This window comes from Thalia democratica, chromosome 4, assembly GCF_965202585.1.
Source record: "Thalia democratica chromosome 4, ktThaDemo2.hap1.1, whole genome shotgun sequence".
NCBI lineage: Eukaryota > Metazoa > Chordata > Thaliacea > Salpida > Salpidae > Thalia > Thalia democratica.
The window spans coordinates 35,242,644-35,267,839 of record NC_139168.1 but is presented as its reverse complement, the minus strand read 5'-3'; the positions used below and the strand labels follow the sequence as shown (position 1 = coordinate 35,267,839).

The 25,196-nt window shown below is 25.3% G+C and overlaps 1 protein-coding gene across 1 annotated transcript; it reads left to right on the top strand.

Moving 5' to 3' along the window:
- The first annotated feature begins 7,254 nt into the window (after positions 1-7,254).
- On the top strand, positions 7,255-14,618 carry LOC145833306 (bile salt-activated lipase-like). Its single transcript, XM_082940491.1, has 11 exons — positions 7,255-7,303; positions 7,644-7,767; positions 7,842-8,017; positions 8,583-8,753; positions 10,513-10,628; positions 11,384-11,539; positions 11,785-11,939; positions 12,354-12,589; positions 12,899-13,019; positions 13,882-14,088; positions 14,423-14,618. The coding sequence occupies exons 1-11, from the start codon at positions 7,255-7,257 to the stop codon at positions 14,616-14,618; spliced, it is 1,707 nt and encodes a 568-aa protein (XP_082796617.1).
- The last annotated feature ends 10,578 nt before the right edge of the window (positions 14,619-25,196 follow it).

The following is a 25,196-nucleotide window of genomic DNA, read 5'->3' as shown; positions in this document are numbered from 1 at the left end:
ACAAAAAATAATAATTTAACAAAATTACAAAAAATATATATCAATTTAAACATTAATCTAATTTGAGAGTTATAAAATATTTTTCTGTGCATATAAAAAATGTATGTAAATATTATATGATAATAATATGATATAATAATATATGCTTATTGCTTACTTTAAGAGGTAATGGTAAAAATAAATCGCCAGACTAACCATTTGAGAAGTATTCACGTAAATATATCTATATACTAATTTGTGTAAAAGATATAAACCAGCACATAATTTTTTAGAACAAATAAATAAATGTACTTACTTAGAGATAAGAAGTAATTATCAAATCTAAAACAAACTATTTACCAAACTAGCATCAACTAGTTTCAGTAATAACTTAAATCGAAAGATTAATTCAAAATTTGTAGCCATTAATATAATTTGTTTATAACTTTAGATATGTATTGAATTATGATTATACAAGAACAAAATGTTAAAATACTAATACTATGGTAAATAGCAAGAAAAATTAAGATCATTGTAAAAAAAATTATACTACGTGCCAAACTTTTTTTTAACAAGTTTAGTTGCTTAAATCATACTGAAAATTACACAAAGTTTAATGAAAAATCATGCTCTGAAGTCATAAGTTCTTTGGCAAACTTGTTTTTAAGGCCTTTTAGTTTAAGATTATTTTAACTTTTTTACAAATTATAGACTCTATATAAAAAGATTTAGCTGAATCATTGTTTTTTTTTACTTTTTCAGCTTTAGCTTGTAAATTAAATTATGTTTGAAATTGTAAAATGTGTGATTGTCAATAATCGTTTATATTTTTTTTAGAAATTACGTTAAAAATTTAGGCTTGCAAAACTCTTTTTTTACTTTGAACTTGTAAATTTTTTTGTATATGTGTTTTTTTTTAGAAAAAAAATTGATAAAATTATAAATTTTATTTTACAATAAGTGAAATCTTAAAAGTAGTCCATTAATGACTATTTATGATATCAAAACAAAACGATAATTTAAGCTTTAAAACGTTAGCAGATTAGTATATTTCAACTAAAACACCTAGACAAAGATATCCATTTTACTAAAAACAATAAAACTATTGTTCCAAACCATTTTAATCTTATAACAAAAAGTAAAACCTTTATTTTTTAATCTGCAATCCTGTGTTAAGCTCTTATTTACTTTATTTAAAAAGTGTTTTATTTAAAACATTATCTATTAAAATTTCTCTCAAAACTATTCAAATTAATTTATTTTAATAACAATTAAATCAAGCTGATATTTAAAGTAAAATACCCAAGAGATTTAGTTTAATAAGTTAATAAATTCAGGTGAGCTAACTAAAGGCTAGTAAACTTGAAAAAAAAATTTAATCTATATAAACTTTTAATAGATTTAAAGCTATTCCTGTAATATTTCACTACTCAGATTGTTTTTTTTTTCACTATGGTCTTTACGTGATTATGAGTCAAATTAAATTTTTACAAGCAAAAGTTCCGATTGAGCTTTACAAGTGTCACATTGAAAAACAATCAGAAAAAAACCGTCACCTTCATACTAAGACCAGCACCTTTTCTCTCGCCTTTGCTTAATGGTGTAAGATAATCGCAGTAAAAACCAATTTAGCTTTTATCTAAGAACTGTAACCTTATACAAAAAACAAAAGAATATAAGAAAGAGTTACAAACAACAACTTAAAAACTTTCTTAAGCTTTAGTTCATAAAATTTCAAGTTGGGTGACATTCAACCATAGTTTTGACAAATTAAAAATCACACACCTTGTTTTATTTTTAACTTTATATAATTACAACAGCTCTTTAAGTTTGAAAATCTACAAGTAAGCAAATTGATAAAAATAAAACAACATTAGATAAAACAGCTGTTGTAACTAAAGCTGATTCAAAAAATTTATTTTTAATCATAGATTGTTTTGGGAGTAAAACATGAGTTAGAAATTAAACTAAAAAGTGAAATTAAATGTTTTTTGAAAACAATTATTTTCGATTTGGGTGAAATAACTCTTGAACTTAAATATCCAACATTTTAGTATAAATGTTTGACTTTCGTAATTATACTTTAATAGACCATACAAGTAAATTGTAAGAAAATATTATACAACAAACAACGTACTCTTTAATAAACGATATATAGCTAAATATTTACTTTTTACTGGAAACTGTAAACAAAAAAACAATTTATTCAAGAATTAAAATTGTTACGAAAAACTTAGTTGTAAAAAGTGCATAGACTGCTTGGTTTAGTACATCATTACTAAATCTGTTAAACTAAGCAACATAAAAAAATATTAAACACAATTTTTTTTTACTTTTCTAACATGTTTTGCCAAAAATTAAAAACTATTTAGCTAAATTTTCGAAGCTGCTATGCTAAGTAGTTTTTTAAACAGTGAAATTGATTATGCATTTGTGTCGCCCAGTATAAGCAGAATTAGTTTTTAATTGTTTTTAAATGGTTTTTTATTAGCTTTTAACCATTTTGTAAACTATATTAAAACAGTACATTACTTGCATCAATCACTATAACGCACAATAGAGTAATAACATTAGTTTATTAAGAGTAATTTACAAATAAATTTTAATTTTAACAGTATAATCTCATAAAGATTATAAAAAAGATTAGATTGTAAAATAACTATTTTTAGTAAATCAACCTTTTTTATAAATCAAATTAACTGAAAACATCGTATCTAGTTAGTTTATAAAAAAGTGTTATAAAGCTTATGATGATTTAAACTTAATTCTTGTTTCTTATCAATCCAAACCATTATTTAAAAAGTTTTGTAGGTTTTTAAAACTTTAATTATTTTCTTAAAAGTTATCTTCAATTAAAATTTCATCAGATTTAAGTTCATGATACTTTCAAACAAATTTACAGACTTTAAAAAAAATTAAGTTAGAAAACAATTCTATAACATACTAATAACTATCATTAACTTAAAAGATCAAAACATACAATCTACCATATAAGTATTTGGACAAAAAGCTTAACGAGCAATTTAAGAAATATACCAGTTTATTTAGTTTTCATTGTTCAATAAAACTAATATAAATGACAAACTTAGCTTGTTCACAGTAATTCGTTACGAATATTTTAGTATGTAAAAAACAAAGCGGCAAAAAACTATTTTAACTAATAAGATAAAGAAAAAAATATTCTATTAATAGTTTTTATTTAAAAGGGTATAACTTAACTCTTTAAAATATTAGATGTAAAAAAGTATCTCTGAGACTTAGATGATCTCATAAACAATAATAAGCATTCAAAATGAAATCATCAAAAAGTATAGGAACAATGGTAATAAACTTTTAACATTAAAAAATAGTAGTGAAATTTTATGACATACTAGAAAGAAACTGGTTTCTTAAAGATGTAGTAAAAAAAAATATCACTTGATGTTTCTTTTAATAATCATTATTGTTATATTGTATAAACATTAGATTTATTCAATTGAAAACGTATTTTATGTTTTTGCTACAAATCATTTATAGTTTAGTTAAGGTAAATAAATAGTTTAATTGATTCCATTAAAAAACTATTTTTTGTTAAACGTGCTGTTAATATAAGTATAAGACTTTTTTTATTTAAACTATAGTTAAAATATTCAAGATGTACAAAAAACATGACTAGGTTTCTTTGTTAACTTATAAAATATCTTAGAAACATTGTTTCTATATTGTACAAATTTTTCATAAGGTTTTAAGAACAAACATAAAGTATAATGTATATTTGTATTGTACTTGACTTTATGATATATTAAAGCTAAACTCGCAACAATTAATAAGTTATACACAAATTATAAACACTCTTACAAAAGCATAATTTTTTAGAAGTCTTACTCTTATTGTAGACTTAGATAAAATAGAATGTTATTCTAATGTTTTTTAAATTAAATGGTAGTTTGACTATACATGTAAGTCAAACATGACGGATTTCTATACTAGTGCTTTTATAAGCAATACAATTCAATACAGAGTTTTACATACAATGAACATTACATTCATTACATATATTTTCTAACTAATGTTAAATTAAACTACATAGATGTAAAACTAACCTCAAGTGTATAAGCTGAGTAGTTTAAGCTTTGACTTCTTCGTCTTTATGCTCTGTTATACTAATATAGATCTTCAAGCATTTTTATTGTTACACTAAGCTAAGTATTTATTAAGTGTTATTTAAGTAGTTTGTTTCTTCTAACTTTTTACTTAATATTTTCCTACTTTTTGTCAATTGTATACCATTACAAGGTATTATTCAAAAAAAAACTTACGTAGAGATTTAAAAAATTAAAACTATTTCTCTCATGCTTTCAGATTAAACACATGCTTATTAATATTAAGTAGTTTGAATTATGTCGTCACTACAGATTAATATTTAAGTTTGCTGTTTTTATTTGGATCATTTTCAAATATTAGTATACTTAAAATAAAGCTCAAGCCACTTTATAAACTTTTTGAGTTTTAACAAAAACACTCTTAGAAATTTAAGTCTAGAGATTTTTGGTGGAGTAGAGAAATTTTGAACAATTAACTTACATTACTAGTTTAATTATTATAAAATTTTGTATGAGTTTTATTTAATTAGAACTGAATTTTAAAATCAAACTTCCTTTAAAAAACTCGACTAAGGAGTCGATTCATATGGCAAAAATTTTTCTCACACAAAATCAAAACATCAAATAAGCTTTTGCCCGGGCAAGAAAATGCGTCATAGAAAACAAAACCTTTTGTATACAACATATTACAATATTATAATTCTTTTATATCTTTGTAACTATACTTAAAAAAGTGTGCATAGCATAATACTTAAAAAAGTATTTATACTTCATCATTAGTATTTTTTGACTGGTTATTCATAAAAGTTAATTAGTTTTTGAACCAACTATTAAATTTTTTTATATTATCTATTACTTATTTATTTACTATTACTGTTTTTTTGTTTTTAAAAGTAATTGTTTGCATCCCTACAACACGCCATAAAAAACTAGTTTAAAAAAATTGACAGCTATCCAAACATTAAAAATTCTCAGGATAAAATTCTAAATTTAAATAATACGAAAACACTTAGTTTGAAACAAACACTCGTTTAACTAACATGTTTTTGTAATTAAAAGATGTATTGCCTTTTTTTTTAATTAAGATTAAATCAACTAGTATCAAGATTTAGTTTTTACAATATTTATTAGGTAGCTTTTTATACCGTTTTAATTATGTTTTATTTTTCGTGACTATGATTTACCTAGGAGTTGAATTTAAATAAGATATATTTTTTTGTAAATTTGAATTGAACTACAGTTCCTTTAGTAACAGTTTATAAGTGAAATTCCTAAAAATACTTTTTAAATTATATAACTTGTATATTGTTAGTTTAAAATAACTTGCCAAAAAAAATGTAAATTAATTGTTTAACTCATAAATCATTGAAACTTAGTTAAAAGTTTAATTTAATTAAGCTTAATTTAAACATCAACAACAAAGAAGGTTAAAAGTTTGTGAAATAAAGCATTTAATATTGAAAATAGTATACTTTTTCACACGGTTTTGTTATGGTCTTCGAATTATAGCTAATTGTAACGATAAAGTATGTGAGGTTGTTTTGATACTTACATACTCGTCTGTACTTTGAACAATACTTTTAGGCTAGTTGTCAGAATATCACTGTGACAAATCTTTGTTAGATTTTTATAGTAAAAATAACTTATTGTTTATTTAAATCTACTTTTGTTTTTGTCTTGAAAACTTTTAGGTTTATTTTGAAAAAAAAAACTTGTTGTACAATTCAAACACAAAGTTTTATTTTAAACTAAAACATTTAACACATTTAAAGCTTGATTTTAAATGGTTCGTTTTTAGTTCTTTGAACATTATAGTACAAATGTTATACATAAAAAGATGATCATGGAAAATAAAGCCGTACAAAAGCGACCCTCCGTGCTAAATTGATTTTCATGCTAAGTGTTGCTCCGTATTAAAAAATCGTCCGTGCTAAAAAGTAACTCAGAGCCAAAGTTTCACTCTGTGCAAAATTGATACCGTGCTTTTCTGACCCAATCCTACGCATTGGTTACTGCCAAACTTAATAAATAAACAACATGATAGAAATCAATAAACTGATATTGTTACTTTTTATTATATGTACTTATTTTAGTTTTCAATCTCATTAGTTGTTATAAATTAATATGAATAAAATGTTAATAAAAGTAGAAAAGCATTACAGATCTGGAATAAAAAGAAGATATTTTAAATGCTGAGGTGTGTGGTTTTATGTAAACTTTATTGACATTAAAAATAAGCCTTGTGTTACGTGATGGAGTAAGGGTCTAAATAAAAAACTTTTAAAATCAAAATTAAACTGAAACTTAACGAAAAAAGTCTTTAAGAAACAACTGATAAACTACTAATAAAACTATTTGGTTTTTTAAACTTTTGATTAAATCAATGTTTATTGTTTTTAAAGACAATTTATACAGTTGATTAGTACTAATCGTTAAATAAGCTGTTAGTATGCTTACTTTTAAACAGATTGAGCTTATTGTTTTACCTATTTAAAATTTAAGAAAAAAATATTGGCAGTTTTTTTAATCCAAAATTTTTGTAGACTTCACTAATCAAAAAAAAAAGATAATACCAGGTAGTTTCATTATTAACTTGCTAAAAATATTAACTTTGTACAAAACCTTAAATAATACTGTTATCTAAAAAAAAAAGTTTACCAAATATCTATGAACACAAGCTTCATTATTTAAATGCTAAACAAATTATTTGTTTTTAAAGACAAGAATCGTTGTTCTTAGTCATTTAGTATTTATTGCTTCATGCATTTCCTTAAGGCTTAATGCATAAACAACAAACTACTAACAACAATGATTTTTGTTTATTAATCAATTAATGATTAAGCATACCACAGTTTAATTAATATTTACATAATTTATTTTTGTAATTTTCAAAATCTATGTCTAACCTTGACCTATGTAGCTTTCAAAATATACTTAAACCATTTTCGAACTATTATCATATCTCAGTTAGTACATAAAAATAAATCTAATAACAAAAAAGGTATTGTAATAACAATTAATTAAAGAAAAATTTAATTATTAAAAAAACCTAAGCTTTATTTAAAATTTAATATAAGTATATATTTAACTTTATTTTTTGTGTATATAGTTTTTTTCTAAATTTATGAGAAGTTTAAGTAATTAAAATTTTTAGGTGCTTATTATTAACTATCTTATTTTTATAACAAATGAGATGCTAATAGTTTATCTACTTTTCCCTGTAATTAGTCTTGGATACACAGGTAAACTACTTTTCTTAATTATGAAAATGTTTAATCAGTACAAATTCAAAAATATTAAAAAACTCTATTTTAAATTTTCAATATCATGCTTAAATATTTTTAGCGTAAAAAATTAAAGTTTGTTACACAACATATTAAAGCATACTTATAAAATTACAGAACTTTTTAACTACCTGTATTTAAGAGTTAACATGATTTGATACCTTTATTTTAGTAAAAATCAATATTTAGAGTCTTTTTTAAAACCTATTGGATCTATAAAACCTTTGTATTTATGTAAGCTGTGGTTTTTCTTTTGTGTTGTTTAATAAAATCACCATATTTTTATTTATTCGTGTAGCTGATGATCCGGTTGTAACCACATCTTTGGGAAAGATCAAAGGGCAGTCAATAGGCAGCAGAAGCGAAAAAATAGACCGATTTCTATCGATTCCGTACGCCGAAAAACCTGTTGGCGACTTAAGGTTGGTAAAGCATTTCAAACAAAAGCCGAAATTATTCAAACAAATTATATTATGTGAAACCTTACAACTTGAAGGTTCAAAGCTACTGTTCCTAAAAAAAGCTGGGCGCCTGAAGTTTACGACGCTTCTGCTGATTTGGATCCGAGAGTCAGAGTAAACACGTGCATGCAGCTGACACTGACCCAGCGCAGAACCAGGGGGAGTGAGGACTGCCTCTACCTTAACGTGTGGGTCAACGGGGGCGTCGAAGGTTTTTATTCAGTTTGGTAAATCAAATAAATAGAAGTGTTTATTTCCATTAAGTTAATTAGTGGTTGAAAAAATGTTTCTAACTAACGCTACTGTCTTACACAAAATAAGCAGAAAAGTTAGCAATTATAGAGCTTTAAAAAGTTTTTATTAGCGTTTTTTATTGAAGCTAAACACATAGAGAATTTTAAAATATCATAAAAATAAAACAGCCCACAGTAACCAAAAAAGAAGTTCAAAAAAATGTTACGAAAACATGATTAAAACTTAATACACAATGGAATACGTTTGTTATTGAACATTTTCGATGTTTTTAATAAATTTTTTTAAATACCAGCTGTTACGCTTATTATTTCGAACAATATAAGTATTAAACAATTATCTAAACAATAAATATGTTGAAAAAATAAAAAAACAACTTCAACAACTATTTAAATTTTTGAAACGATGCCAAAGTATAGCCTTAACAAACTTTTTTTTTTCATAGTTTAGGTGATGCTACTCAATAACCACAAAATTTTTGATTAATATCAAATACAATATATTTTATTACTTTTTCTTTACAGCGGCAAAACAGTCTCCTCTTCCGGTCATTGTGTGGATCCACGGCGGAGCTTTTGTTCTCGGATCGTCGTGGGGAGCGAATCTGTTCGACAACTGGCTGTACGATCTGGAGTCGATGGTCAGACACGGAAACCTGATCGGCGTCTCTCTGAACTACCGAATGGGCCCACTCGGTAGTTATAACTTATTTGTTACTAAACCGGTGTTACAGTATGTGCAAGCGATAACTTTAATGGTATTTTTTAGTACTTAACTGTTTTATCGGATTTTTGATACTTATTTACTAGGTGTTAGTACTCGACAATTTTGTGTTTTTAATTATTTTAGTTTTAATTAGCTCTTTAATACCTTTTTATTTTGAATGTTTAAAACAAGTACAGTTTATACATACTTATTTAAGTTTATCATAATAAGTATGTAGAATTAATACGCAAAGATCATAAGGCAATCATTTGATTATAATCTTTTTACAACAAACTTCTAACTGTGAAATAAGTTTTGTTTTGTTACTTTTTCAAACACAAAAATTTTTGACATCAAAAACTATTTAAAACTTTCATAGAAAATTTTTTTATTCTAATGTTAAAAATTTACTTCTCACATATGTTAGAAAATGAGGAAATTATATTAATATCAGAGCTTTTATCTAAAAGTCTTAAATAAAATTTTCAAAGCAGCTTCAAAATAATTTAATAAAAAATTACGTAAAATAGAAACAACAAGCGATGAAATTATCAATTTATAAGATAAATAAAAGTTAGTTAAGCAGAATTGTAAAAAAAAAAACTATAAAATAAAGATTTTTTTTAAAATGTTTGTTCATGCTTAACAATTTTTATGTGTAGTAAAATAAGATAACAGTTTAGATTTTTAGGTATTACAAAGGTTAAGAAATTTTACTAACTAAGGAAGTTTAATATGCTAGTCAAAAACCGTTCCTCGACTTAATACACAAAAGAATAAATTTGTTATTGAACAACTTAAGTATTTTTAATAACTTAAAAAAAAGCTTAATTTGCTTTAACATTCACTTTTTTTTGAAATGTAAATGTTAAACATTATCTAACCTATAAAAATGTTGAAACATAGAAAATAAAATTAACAAATATTTAGAGTTTTGAAACTAAGCCAAATTATAAAAAAAACATTTTTTTTTAAACTTAGGGACTTAGTGTTATATGTTTTTTTGACACAAAATAGCCTTAAATAAGTTTAAAACTTCGACAGTTTTTGTTAATGTACTTTCTGAATGTCATACTAATATGGGGGTAGCTGTCAAATTTGCATGAGCGTACAAAATTGCACGAGAGCCCAAAATTGCACAAAGATACTTTTGCACGAAGACACTTTTGCACTAAAATTGAACGAAGATGCTTTTGCAAAAAGGGTCACTTTTGCACGAGTTGAAATTATTTTATTTTAATTTAAAATTTTTTAAATTTCTTTTTTATTTGTTTACTATCTCTGTTACTCCTAACCCTTAACCTCGGTCGGTAACTTATAATTTTTAGATAATTTTTCTTATATAATTTTTTTATTTTTTATTTTTTTTTTAATATCACTGTTACCCCTAACCCTTTCCCTCGGTCAATAACTTTTTTTCTTTTTGTTTTTTTTTATTATTTTTTTTTACTCTGGTGCAAAATTAACCTTTGGTGCAAAATTTTCCTCAGGAATTGTTGTGCCCTTGTGCAAGTTTGTCTTCGTGCAAAAGTATCTTAGTGCAATTTTGTGCACTCGTGCAATTTTGTTCTCGTGCTATTTAGTCCCCTCGTGCAATTTAATAACCTCGTGAAATTTTGTCTTCGTTCAATTTTGACCCGTTCCCACTAACATAGTTTACAGTAAAATTCTTTTAAAGTTAACTTGATTATAAAATTTATATTTTAATGTAAAATTTATACCTGACATTGTTTCTAAACTATCCAAAAGGGTTTTTAAGCACTGGAGACTCAGAAGCTCCGGGAAATTATGGATTTTTAGATCAAGTAGAAGCTTTAAAATGGGTTAAAAACAACATATGGGCATTTGGTGGTGATCCTAACAGTGTTAGTTTTTTATGTGGTTGTTTATATTAAACATTGTTTAACTATATTTGTTTTGTATAACTTATAAAGTTTTTTTAAGTTTTACTAAAATTATTGCGAAGTTTGTACTTACTATTCTTTAAGCTTATTGAATTTTACAATCGTATTATTTAGTAAGATTACAAAAGATTTAGTTATAATGACGCATTTTCTTGCCCAGGCGAAACATGTATTACATGGTTGTGTTTTTGAATTTTTTTATTCATATTAATCTGTATAGATTTTATAAATACATACTTCAAAGAGTTATAAAAAAGAATTTAATATTTGATTACTTTTACTTGAAAAGAAACTTTGTTTTCTACTTAAATAGTTGATAACAAAAGTTTGATAAAACTATAGTTTTTTAAGGGTAGGTACTTGCCTATCTATAAACACAATAACATATCAAAAAAAAAGTTTAACTTTGATGACCCGATCTCTAAATAATGTAAAAAATAAACAGCCGTTTAAAAAAAAAATCATGATTTTAAACAGTTTGCTTTAAATAACTTTAAAGTTCATTATTTTTGAAAATAATAAAAGCTAGTATCTTTTTTGTAAACAACTTTTTAAACTTTTTATATTTTATTTATAAACTAGTTATAAGCTAGGGTCGGCAAAACTTATGAAAAATATTTAGAAGAGTTTATATGAACTAGAACGAAAAAACTAGCAATAAGCATTTTTCAAACATTAAACTTTATAAAGCAAACCAAATAAAATTTTTCACTTAGATAACAGTTTTCGGAGAATCGGCAGGGGGCGCCAGCACTTCGTTGTTACAACTTTCACCGCTTTCCACCAACTTGTTTCACAGAGGAATCTCACAATCGGGGACTGCCCTTTCCCCATGGGCCGTGGTAAGAGACCCCAGCCGTTGGGCCGTCGAGGTAGTTTGAACAGTTTGTAAAACTAAATAAAGCAATTATATTAGTAATAAATTTATCGCAGCTAACAAGTCAATACTCGTATATTCTGTATTTATTTAAACATTTAATTACAAAGCCAAGAAAGATAAACTGAAACATGGATAATATTTGAAACTTTTGCTCAAACTAAATATCGCAATTTTTTATAACTTTTATATGATTAAAACAGTAATTATTATATTTTGATATTTGTGAACAATTCCAAGGTAGCAGCTGGTGTGAACTGTACAACAGTTGATAATGCCGCAATGCTCGCCTGTCTTCGCGAAGCTGACCCTGTCGACATAAATATGGCTGTCCTGTTATTGGACTTAGATCGTGAGATCCTTATGGACTTACCTTGGGGTGCAGTTATCGACGGGTATTTTTTTGAATTGTTAAAAGTTTATTAAGTACTTAATAAGTTTATCAAAACTCGAATCAGGCTAAAAAAATCTAATGTCGTTTATTTGTATACTTTAAGTTGTTTAAAGATATACGAAATATTTAGACAATATAATCTATCCATAGTAATTACAATTTATCTATCAATTACATTTTGCAAATGACCGAATCTATACTTAAAATTTATTGCTTTTAAGAATCGTTCGATTTTAACCTTTGTTTATTTTGTACAAAATAGGCTCTTAGTAAGTTCAGCTGTATCATTAAACAGTGTAATTTGTATTTAAAACTTGAATCAGTGTAAATAATTTTTAAGCAATAACAAACTTCACTTAGTCATCTCAAAAGTCTCTATTCGCAATAAAAAATTGTGATACATCATTTTCTCCAGAAACTTTCTGCCCGACGAGCCTGCCAAGCTCGTAGGAAACTCGGCGCACATCGACTACCTGGTGGGCCACAACAACATGGACGCCCACCTGTTCGTGGGAGTGCCGTTCCCGCGCATGAACATCGACTTCCTGCCCATGCACAGGTCGGATCTGGAGCGGGCGGCAAGGATCCACGACTACAAGGTTCCATTGAACGTGCAGAACGCTCTCGTCGACCTCTACGATGCTAAAAAACGTTTGTTTTTATATATTAGAAGCAGTTGTCTTTAAATAACTGTTTTTATGTTTAGTTTTTATTTTTAAATGTTGAATACGAGTTTATTTTAATTTTCTCTTTTCTTCTTGTGTGTCCTGTTTAAGTAGTTCAGGTTTTGATGCCTGAGTCCAACATTAAATAACAAACAGTATAGTAATAATAATTGTTATAAGTTGATAGAAAAACTTAAAATTCAACTTAGCTTAGCAATACTTTATTAAAATACTTTAAATTTTTCTTTTAACATAAACGCTTACTAAACGTTCATTTTTATGATTACTTTTCAAGGTCCAGTTGACGATGAAACATTCTACAAACGCGCGGTTTTGAACTTGTTCACAGACGCTCATTTTGCCGGGCCTTCACACAACTTGGCATATTTGCACGACCAGCAAGCTCGCATTGACGGGTAAAGTAATTTCTAAATCATGTATATTCTTTTGTTTGTATTAGCATGAAGGTTTATATTAAGTTAAAAAAAAAGTAACTAGTATAATGCATGCTATTATAAACAATTTTATCACCGAGTTAACCTTTTTATTTTGTATTACCTTTTTTTTTTAGTTTTTGTAGCAGAAGCACACTAAACAAACTAAATTATTTTTTCTATTTATTACTTAAAGGAATAGTATACTTATATCTAAACGTAATTTATTTTACAGTACGCTGGTTTTTTTTTCGACTATCAAAATGTTATTAATTCAATAATTAGAACTTTTGAACTGCATTTTACTTTGAATTGAATAAAAACAGTAATATTTAAGTTTGAATATAATGCGAGGATCTCTAAGTGTAAGTAAGAATTTTTACTTTCTGCTCTACTCCATTATAATTATTTCTTAGCAATACCTAAATAAACTTAGTGTTATACATAAAGGAGGTAATATTAGAATTTTTAAGAGTATTTTACAAATTTATAAAGTTAAACTAAATAATATTGGTAAAGACGTTTCAAAGACATATACATAAAGTTAAAGTAGTTATTTTTTTAATTACAAATCTACTAGTAAACACTAAACAGTTAGTTATCTTTAAACAGTCTTTAATCTTACAATTCGTGTAAAATGTTTACTAAGTTTTTAATCTATCTTGTTTTAATATTTTTTTCATATTTAAGAGTTTTTTGGCATTCATAGAAAATTATAAAACAATACTGTCACTACTTTGATACAAACTTTAGAGTTTCTGCCTTTTTTTAACTGCTACCTGTACTATCTCAACTCATTGACAATGCAATATCAGTTTTATTATAATGATAAACCCTCCCATAGCACGCAAGCATCAACATACGTGTACGTCTTCAGCCACCCGTCCAAGATGCCCTTCATTTACATGCCGTGGATGGGGGCCGACCACGCGGACGACCTTCAGTACGTGTTTGCCAAGCCCCTCCGCAACAAGCGCGGCGTTTACAAGGAGGAGGAAGTGCAAATGTCCAAGGCCCTGATGACCTACTGGACCAACTTTGCATGGACCGGGTAGGTAGATTGATGTAATTAGCTTTGTACTAAACTCATGCATTTTAAAGAAAAATAGACACTTTTCAGTTTATAATATACTTAAACGGTTGATAACTAAATCAAAATGTTGAGTATAAAGTATAGTTCTACAAACTCTTTACGAAAACTAAACTAAAAATAAAAAATATTATTAAGAAAAATAAATACTTTAAATAATGTAGTAAATAATGAAATGTAAACTTATATAATTTTGAACTGGACTTAACCATGTGTCAATAAAATTAGTTATAATTGTTTAAAAATTCCATAAGTTAATTCTATAAATAACTTATAAATAAGCTCTAACTTGAAGAGACCCTAACAACGGACCTAACGGACATATAGCTCCTGCTTATTGGAAAAGTTATGATTTTAGTGGTTCGAGAAATTATCTTGAAATTAACGGAACATTGAGCGCTAATGGAGACAAAGCGCTTCAGTCCGACTACAGATCTGAAGAGTTTACTTTTTGGCGAGAAGAAGTACCTAGGTTGTGGAACAGAAGCTGAATAACTCTTGTAAAAATAAATCATTTTTACTGGAGTGTTTGTTTACAAAGTTTTCTAATTAAAAAAAAAATCTTAAAGCAAAAACTAATAACTATCTTCTCTAGTTTTAAATTTTATTAAAAAATAAATTAATTTTTTTTTACGAATACTAAAAAAAATTAATATTGAAATCTGAACATTAATCCAGTAAAAAGATGCTTAAATAAAAGAAAGAAAAAGTAAAAACAGTTATGTTAAAATTAAAATTATTATAATTTTATTAAAAGACAAAAAAAACTCTCATAATATTTTTTCCTGGGACTTGGTGTACGGAAAAACTTTTCGGTTATCGAGTCGTATACCATTTGGGCGCAGCTTAACACCTTGTCAAAAACTTGCTTAATGTTTCTAGACTATTGATTCAAAATTTAAAAATCAACTTTTTTTACAGTTTGATTAAACATTATAAACTAATTGATTAGACCTTCAAGTTTTTATTTTTATTTTTTTAACTTGAAGCTACTTTTGGAAATATTGCTCCTTAATTTTTTTTTAAAAGAACTGGAACTGTCGTAATTTGAATTGCCATGTAACTATAATTAAATTTATGATTAATTTTTACCGTTGTTAGCATTTACTTTTTATTCATGTACAAACACGCTTTTACTATGATAATAAAAAGATTAACTTTGGTGCAATTAAAGGCTATATGACAAATCAAATATAAAACAAAAGAGAATCATAAATAGTTAAAGTATATATGACTTCAAATTTTTTAAGTGAAAATGATAAAAATATTTAAAAAGTTATTATAGATTTTTAAAACTTATAAATAAGTATTATTTGAATGAAACTACTTTATACCTTTTTCAGACCAAAAAGAATTAAAAATAGATATTCAACTTACCAATTACTTTTAGCTAATACTTACTTAAAACGAATTAAAGTAAAACGTTTTTTATTAAACGCACAGAAATGTAGTAGATAACAAAGGAAGTATTTATAAATTTGAACTAAAGCAAACAACTTTTGCTTTTAATATAAGTGTAGTAATGGTTGGGAAAGCTCAACAAAATTAGCGAAAAAAATTATACTAAACTGAGTAATTGATTTGAACATTTAAATGTATGTTTTTTAAACTTAAGTCATATACTACAATCACTTTGCGGTTTAATAAGTATATAAAATATTTTAGTCAGTAAAAGGTAAAAACAAAATAAAGATTTTTTTTGAGTTAGAAAAACTATAGTACAATAACTTATTTCTATCTAAAAAAATGTACACACAATTCTTTAGAAAGTCTTTGAGTACCTACTTTTCGATAATTCATTCTATAGCAACGAAAACATCGCTTGTTCATAAACAAGCTTGCGCTTAAAAACAAAATGATCATTGTTTTATTTAATTAAAAGCAATTCGATTAGATAGTTATGGGTCAGTATTACTCTTACTTGGAAAAGGGGTTTGTCAGTCTCGATTGCTATTCATGGGTAGTGCGTTGTCAGATCTACTTGCTTCTCTCTTTTTGATAAGTCGTCTAGAGCGTTTAAGACTAGAGCATAAAAACTTCCTTTACTAAACTTTGAACTAGCTTACCTGAATTTCATTGGCTCCTTAAGTTTTTATTGTCAAGGATTGAGAATAAACAATCTGAAAAACTAAATAAATTCAGCAGATATTTACAAAACAGCTATTTTTCATTAGTATAATAATATAAACAGCGACAAATAAAATAATACAACACGTTTAATAATTATAAACGATAAAGCAATCTATAAACGTCACAATATTCTAGTTGTAGGTCAAAAACACAAATGACCAACTTAATAAGGACAAGACCAATACTTCACTCCTTTTTAAGTAGGGAAACTCCAAGACCAAGGTGGTCAGCCCGTCTGATGGCGAGCAATAATAAAAAGGGAATCAACCTTCGTTTCTAGAATATACTTTTAATTGTTATAAATAAATATACCTAATAACAATACGAGCTAAGTATCAAGTTTTAGGTACATAAACTCACAGCATTAAAAAAGTAAGTAAATATTTTAGAATATTATATCAATAATGTTTAAAAAAACACCTTAAGTTATGTGATTTGCTATTATTATAGTTTATTGAACAAAAAAAGCACAAAATATTTGGTCCTAGAACCTGGTGTACGAAGAATTTTTTGCTTATCGAGTCGCATACTACTTAGATATCTTTTAATGTCTTGTCCAGATCTGTTTGTTCCCAGGACAAACATTCTAATAATATATTAACATAGTTTAAAGTTAATATTTAATTATTTTTTATTTTTTTTATCTTAATCTAATTAACTGATAATAAAAAAGTCAGATACATAATTTTATTTTTTGCATAAATAATAACTATTTGAAAATATAAACTAAAATTATTCAAAAAAAGTGCCGTATAAAACTTTTCTATGTTTTAGATACTAAAGTAAACTAAAAGTTTCTTTTCAATTTAACATGTCCACTAATGCACTGCTTTCTCTTTTTTATGGTTTTATAAAAAACAGAAGCATGTTTTTGATTCGTATCTTTTAGCATCACGACAAAAAAGACGCAAAAATTTTAATGTTTTGTCGCTTACAAAACGAGAGCGCACATTAATCTATCAGAACAAATAAACAAGATTCTTCAGACCTAGCCAACTTTTTTTTTAGGTTCTTATTTGCTTTATGGATACAGCTACGGGTTTTTTGATAAAGACAGCGGCAAATTTAGAGGTAGTTTTCGAAAAATAGACGAATAGACAAAAATTTGACCTATTAGTATTTCTACCTACTTCTAAGACAAGAGTAGACAAAATTCCAGAAGTAAACAAAGTAAAACTTTTTATACTTAAAGCTGAAAGATCGATAAGTAATAAAGATCCAGATTTAGAAAACTAATTAATATCATTATACTAGGCGGCGTCCACCAGGATTTCCAGATACTCGGTATAAATCGAGCGTTTAATTTAGTTGCAAGAGACATGACAAAACATGGTTGTGAAGGCGTAGGAGCCTCGGTTGTTTCGGAATATGCATTAAGAGTTTGTACTAAAAACGGATTTTAGTGTCTTTGGAAAACAAAAATAAATGTTTTTAAAGATCCCAAAACAGGCGTTTTATTGTACCCGAATTTAAAACAGGAAGACTTCTATTACGCTTACAAACCATTGAATCCTAATTAGCTAACCTTGAATTACTTATATACATATTTATTACTAGTATGCTTTTGAATCTAGTATCTTAGAACAATAAAATAAAAAATTTTGATGCTTTCTATTTCTTAAAAAAAATAATTTAGTAGTATGTTCGTTTTTGATAATAAAAAGATGTTTCTGTTACGCAGCATTTAAACACTTTTTTTACTTGAAGTTCTACTTAAAACTCTTGAAGTATACCTATCTTATAAAATAAAAATTTAAAAGTTTTTGTTTTATCTTTGATATTTTAATATTACTACTTAATAAAGTTTGAACAATCACTCGATAAATTTAGTTTTAAAATGTTATTTTGCCTCAATGTTAATTACTAAAAGTTCTTTTAAAATCTGTCTTTTTTGATCATATTGTCTCTTTTTTTATTTAAAAACGCATCATTTACACTATGTGAAATAAAGTACTACATGTGTTATATATTTTGTTTCGTTTTAATCTTCACTAAATTTCTAGTTTAATTTGAAAACAAATCTGTTTCACTGTTTTAAGTTTTCTTTATATATTTTTTTTTAGTATTCGACCGTTTATTTTTATAACATTATTTTTGTAATATAACCTAAAGGGTTATGTACATTTTTAATTAACTCTGTCTTTATGTTTTAGTTTACATATTACTATAAAGCTAATAAATCGTTATTGGTACATTGCTTTTTTTTTGTATAAATTTAAGATGTATCAGTGTCTCGAGAGTATGGTTCTTAAGCCTTATCAAAAAAAAATATCGCTATTGATTTTTTTGTAAGCACACAAGTATATGTTTTATATTCTTTCAGAAAAGTCACAACTTACTCTGGATTATCTTTTTCAATTAATGGACTGTTCCTCCATAACATTTTTTATTTATATTGTGTATAAAAAGAAAAACAGCTTAAAACGGTGTTTTATGAAAATTAATGTACATTTCAAAGAATGTGCAATCTATAGTAAATTTTTTTATCATCGTAGGTTTTTAATTTTTCTATAAATAGCAAGTACTATCTATAAATAATTTCTTTTAACGTTTATAAATAACTTAGATTTAGATTACATAATATTTATTTTATATTGTTTTCATTTGAAATGGTTAAATTATTATTTTACTATATGTATAGACATGGAGTGCAGCAGATGTCAAAGCAAGTATTTTGTATTTTTTTTTATGAGAAAGACACAATTATAGTTTAATAGTTGTTGTGAAAGCTAAGCAAAACCATTAAAAAAGTGTCAAAGTTCTTTTAAAGTTGTACTTTATTAAATATTTATGATCAAATGTTATAACAATGTTTTTAAACTTAATTCATGTTCTTAGAATATTATATAATTAAAAAAAAAACAGTTATCTTAGTCATTGAAAAAATAATTATAAAAAGACTTTCAATTTTTTTTTAACTTATTTTTTTTTATAAAAATAGTACAAAACCTAATTCTATAATATTATATAGACTAAATTTTTAAAAAGTTCTTTTAAATATTTTTTCTATTTGGCTGTAAATTTTGACATCTAATTTTATCAGTATGTGTAAAAATAGCATTTTAAATGAACAGTAAACAAGTTTAATATTAAAAATAAAAAAATATTTTTTATATTTAATTTAAAATAATCGGCTTACAGAAGAATATTTTTTTAACTTACAAATCGTATAGTTAGTGCGATAAAAACTTAAGGACTAATTCTTTCTAATTTAGTTTTTTACTGAAAAAACTTAAAAACTTTTTCAATATAAGTTAATAATTAACTTAATTATTCAAAAATACCACCGAATTATATAAAAAAGTTATTTAATTTATTTTATGTTTAGTTTATGTTGTGTTAAGTTTATGTTATGTTAAGTTTAAATTTATGTTTAGTTGTTTATACAAAATCACTTTTAACTCACTAACAAGTAGGAAAGCTGTTTTAATAAAGTTAATGAAGATAAACACGCTTTTATTCTTTATATAAATAGTTACAAAGAAAAACGTCTTACAACAAAACTCAAAAGAAAACCAGTCAGGAAAAGAAATAAAAATTACTAAGTATAAGCATTACGTATACCTTAGTTGTAGCAATATGTTTTATAACATTGCTAATTTTCTTTTTACTACAAGCTTGCTTTACAAGTTTAGAACATTAGACTATTTTGAAGTAGCAAAAGAGTGTTTGTACTCAAACTGTTTTAGTTATGCAAGTATATTGGTGAAAAAATAAAAAAGATTGTTTGTTTAAAACAGATTTCTTAATGCTTAAATATTAAAGGTAGCAGGGTATCATTTAAAGAACTGTACAAAAAATTACTTTTATATGTGAAAGTGCTACAACACTATTTATACTTGCATCTGAGCCAAAACTCAAATTAATTTTTACTCTCAGGTATCGGAAACAAAAAATGTTTTAGATTTTTTTAAAGATTATAAATCAATAGTTTTATTACCTCAAATTAATTTGAATTTAGATTTAAAGAAGTTTTTATTTTTAATTTTAGTTTATTTCTCTACAAATTAACTTCAGATTTTATAAATACATTTTAGCTTTATTAGTTACAACATATTTTTTAATGTAATTAACTGTTTTTTTATAGGTTTTAGAGTTTGGTTATTGACTCAATTCTTAACTGTTTTAACTTAGAAAGTTCAAATAAACAAAGTCGTAAAAAAAGCATTTTAGACTTATAAAATTACCTAAGCTTGTAGTATTTTTTTAAATTTGTTTTTTTCTTCACTTAATAGCATAAAAAATTTGCATTGTTATTTAAACTGTGGTTTAAAGTGATATTAAACTATTTTTGTTGTTAAAAAGCTTTATTTTTTCATTAAATTGTTATCCCAATCTAAAAAACGGAAATTAAAAAAAACAGTAAAACTTTAAATTTTTAGATGAGTGAATAAAATATACTGTTAATTGAACGACAAAAAAGCGCTTAAAAAGTTTGATCCAAGGACCTGGTGTAGATTAAAAATTTAAAATATTGAGCCATACACCACAGATACAGTAAATATTTTTGCGTAAAAAAACTTATAGTAACATAAACTTAAATAAATTTTAGAAAAGTACTTATTGTATAAAATTTTATAACTTCTTAGAGAAAAAATAATCTAAAAGTCTCTGTTTATTTTACCATGTCCCTTAACACGGTGCTTTCGCGTTCTCACGGATTCATGAAAAACAGAAGCATGTTTCTGATTCGTCTTTTCCAACAACACGACATAAAAGAAGCAAAAAAGTTTGTCGTCTACATGTGGTCAAAAGCGATGGTACATCAGTCTATAAGACTAAACAAACAAAATGCAACAGAACTAGCCGACTATTTTGTTGATTCTTACTTGCTCAATGGATACAGCTACGGCCTGTTTGAAAAAGCTAACGGCAAACTTGCAGGGCTATTTCTCTCCGACAAGTTTGACCTGTCAAAGGAGCGAGTAAGCACAATGCCGGAAATAAACAAAGTAAAACCCTTGATAGTTGAAGCTGAGAGACAAGTAAGTAGTAAAGTTCCTTCTTCAGGATACTTTTATGATCTTATACTAGGTGGCGTCCACCCAGATTTTCGGAGACTTGGTATAAATAGAGAGATAAATTTACACGCAATAGAAATAGCAAAGTACTACGGTTGTGTCGGTGTAGGTGGTCCAGTTTCGTCGGCGTATGCGTTCAGAGTTTGCACTAAAAACGGGTTTGAGTGCCTCTGGAAAACGAAAATAAGTACTTTCAGGGATCCAAAAACAGGCATTTTATTGTACCCGAATTGTGATCCGAAACACGAAGACTATTATTATGTTTACAAATCTTTAAACCCGAATTTATCTAAACTATAGTTTTTAGCAGTTGGTTTGTTGTTGATTTATTTTTTAACCTCTCAAACTTAAGCTTTTTTGAATTCAATTTGACGTTTAAGCCTTTTGTTTCTTTTTTAAATAAATTTTGAAATATTTTAGTGGCGTACTTTATTATTGATAACTAACAGATTTTTGTTACAAATTTATTTATTTTAATTTTTTTACTTATAGTTATGTTTGATAGTCTTTAAGTTTAGCTATTTTGAAAAAACTAAGTTTTTTGTCTTTTAAATTTAAAAAATCTTTACTTAAAAACTTTTAAATTTTTTTGTCAAATCTAGTCTCAAAATATTTTTTTGCTTGAATAATATTATTTAAAACTTGTTTGAATTCATCTATATTTTGTTTATTTATCTTGTCTTTCTATTCTAACAAAAAAATATCCTTTCAAATGCGGGTTATTGTCTTTTAAAACTATCTTTTTAACAACTGTTAACATATATTTAAATTCAAAATAAAGTTGGTGATTTAGATTTTTTTTTAAACTGAAAAATTTTAAAGTTCTGTGTTATTTAAATTTGGTAAAAAAGTAGCGAGAAAGATAAAAGTTCTAATGCAGAATTTTTAAATCAAAGTTTGTAAAATTCAAAATTCTAAGTTGAATTTATAGTGTTTAAGTATATAATTTGAACGAAAAGTTAAATTCAATCTAAGAATTATTTTACATTCATATCAGAATTTTCTTTTAACCTATAAGTTAAAAACGTTACATTTTATGACGCTTAATGTTTAGAAACAGTGTGTAAAAACTAATTAGTTTCCTAAGGGTGATGAAAGCAACTGCTAGACTTGTGTCAACCTAAAAAGCTTTGTTTTTGTGTGCGAATATTAGTAGTTTTTATATATAAATTTATTAAGTTTTTATTGCGTTTTTTAAATAGCACTGTCAATGATTTAGTAAATAAGGTTAAAAATTATTGTACAAATAAAGCAAGTTACTAGTTTGATGGGCACTGTAAATATTTATTTCATGCTTAAATAAAAGTTATGTTTATCTGTACACTAAAAAAATGTGCAAATTTGTCTATACCTTAAGGGTTTTAAATTTTAAAGTTAATTAAAATTTTATAACTAGAGGAAAAAAATATACTATACTTTTTATATTGCGAATATTTAGAAAATAAAATCTGGCAGAACTCTAACACATAATTGATTAAAAAATAATTATTTATTGTTAAAAATTTTATTTTTTATTAACAATCGTTAAAAAAATTGTTATTAATAGAAAATTTGTTTATATTATTTTAATTTAAAAAATGTTTTACCCACTATAGAAAAACTCATTGTTTAGATTAGATAAGCATGCATAAAGCTAATAAATAGATTTAAATTTTTTCCAAGAAACTTTATTTAGTACGACGTTTCAATAAACCATGAGTTATTTAAATATAAAAACTTGAATAAAAAACGTTCTACTGAAAAACTAACATCCCTAAAACTTAATACTAAGCTCTTTCTTATCAAATAAGTTTAACTTTAACTAAATAACCTAAATCCTAGCAATATAATTTTTTAAGCCTTAAAGGCACATAAATGTTTTTTTCGATAGATTTTTTTACAGTAGTTATCAAAAATATACAATTTATTATTTCTGTTACTTAAAACTTTTTTAACAATGTTTATATTAACTCCTGAAAATTGACAGGTAGCAAATAAAAAACTAAAAAAAATACCTACCAAACAATATTATTATCTAGGTTTAAATCTGATTACTGGCGACTTGAAAGCTATCAGTGACTGAATTATACTTTAAATTCATAGAGTTTTAGAAAAACAACAAATTTTTTACTATTTTCAACAATCTTTATTATGTTTATACATTAAAACCTGTTTTTGTTTTGCTATTCAAGAAAAATTTAAAACTACTTAAATTACGTCTTTAAAAAACAATATTTATTATTGAAAAAAGAATTAACAAAAGTTTGTATTAAATTTAAAAAAATCTAATTTACGATAATTTAAGATAAATTGTTTATAAATATACAAATGAAAGAAATGAAATTAAAGTGTTTTTATCTTAACCAGATATTGCTAATATTAGAATTAAGATTAAAAAAGATCAAAATATTCAAAAATCAGCTATTGTAAATCATTTTTTTGTAAAAAACGAAAATTGACTTTGATTAAGCAACAATACTTTATATTTGTTATAAAAACACAATTCTTTAAAAAAGTTGAGCGTTACATCATGTTAGTTCATTTTTAGAATTTAATTAACATTTTGCGGTTTTCTTTATACTTTTCGAAAAATAATGAACATATAGAAAAGTTTTAATGTAAAAACGCATGAATAATTTAAAAGTAAACTTCTGACTGAGAATTAGCTGTTAAATTATGAACTTTTGTTAAACATGTTCAGGAAGCAACAACATTAAAACTGATAAAATTCTTCGCACTGCAACGCATTTTTACTACATATTTTGAGTCAATTTAAAGAAAGCTTAGTAACAAAAAGTTTAACTTTTTTAATGAATTTCAGATAAAAATTTTGATATATAGAGTTTATTCTTTATTAACTTCTTATTGTTAAAACTGATGCGTTTGAAGTATGTACAATATTTACTTAAGTATATCAAAAATTTTATGTTAAATAACTTAAATTGTTCTAATGTACTATATGAAAAATTAGAGTTAAGTTAAAGATATTGAGTTTAAATCTTTAAAAGCTAAAAGTTAGCAGTAAATCATTTTTAAAACAAATATTCTAGAAGATTGGTTAAAAAATCTATCAAGGAATTTGTTTTAATAAACTAATTCATTTTTGCTTAAGCATAAATAACAGCATTATTTTTTTAGGCTTCGTTTTCTTTTCAACTTCTCGGTAACATATAATTAAGGCTGATAAAGAAATTTTTTATAGCTATTTATTTAGAAGCAATACAAAACAAAATTCCCAGTTTTACTGCTATCATTTAAATACAAGCCTATACATTAAAGTTTAATTTAAACTCTGTTTATTTTGAGTATTATCTATTTCTTTAAAGTAAACAAATCGATCTGAATGCTAGCAATTGTATATTGAGCAAAACAGTTCGTTAACGATAAGCCCGTAAAATATTGTATCTTGTTTTATAAAAATCAGCAGTCTTAGTTCTTGTAGTCTTAAATACTTTTTCTTTTTATTCTCAATCAAAATTTTATATCAATTGATTAGTATCAGTTCTGAGTTGCTGATTTTTTTAACTTTGAAATGTTCGCAGCAAAAAACTATATAATATATATATAACAATGAAATTTTGAGATTCATAATAATCAGTCTTCGTGGTTTAAGTGAATGACAATGAATGCTATCAGGACTGTAATGCACAAAAATGCGATTAGTGCTGCGATCAAAAACTTGTAGTTTAGTTCTGAAAATGTCGCCGTCTCTTCTAATTGGTCCTGTTTAAATAAATCTAAAGATTTTCATCAGTTTATATAATTATTTAGTCAAAAAAAAAAACATGTTTCATAAACCAAAAGCTTACTAATTATCTAAAAAACATTTCTATTGATTTGCTATTAAATGATTAATCTTAAAAGTGTAATAATACTGTAAAAGTGTAATAAATTTTTTTTTGAGGTGTTTCTAATTAGTTTAAAAAATTAATTAAGTAA

What these genes read in the sequence shown, in the direction of transcription:
- LOC145833306 (XM_082940491.1), top strand. Translation starts at nt 7,255, where the DNA reads ATGCTAATAGTTTATCTACTTTTCCCTGTAATTAGTCTTGGATACACA. An exon ending in CCAGCCGTTGGGCCGTCGAG is followed by an intron (nt 11,540 to 11,784) that starts GTAGTTTGAACA and finishes AACAATTCCAAG; the next exon opens with GTAGCAGCTGGTGTGAACTG. An exon ending in CCTCTACGATGCTAAAAAAC is followed by an intron (nt 12,590 to 12,898) that starts GTTTGTTTTTAT and finishes TTACTTTTCAAG; the next exon opens with GTCCAGTTGACGATGAAACA.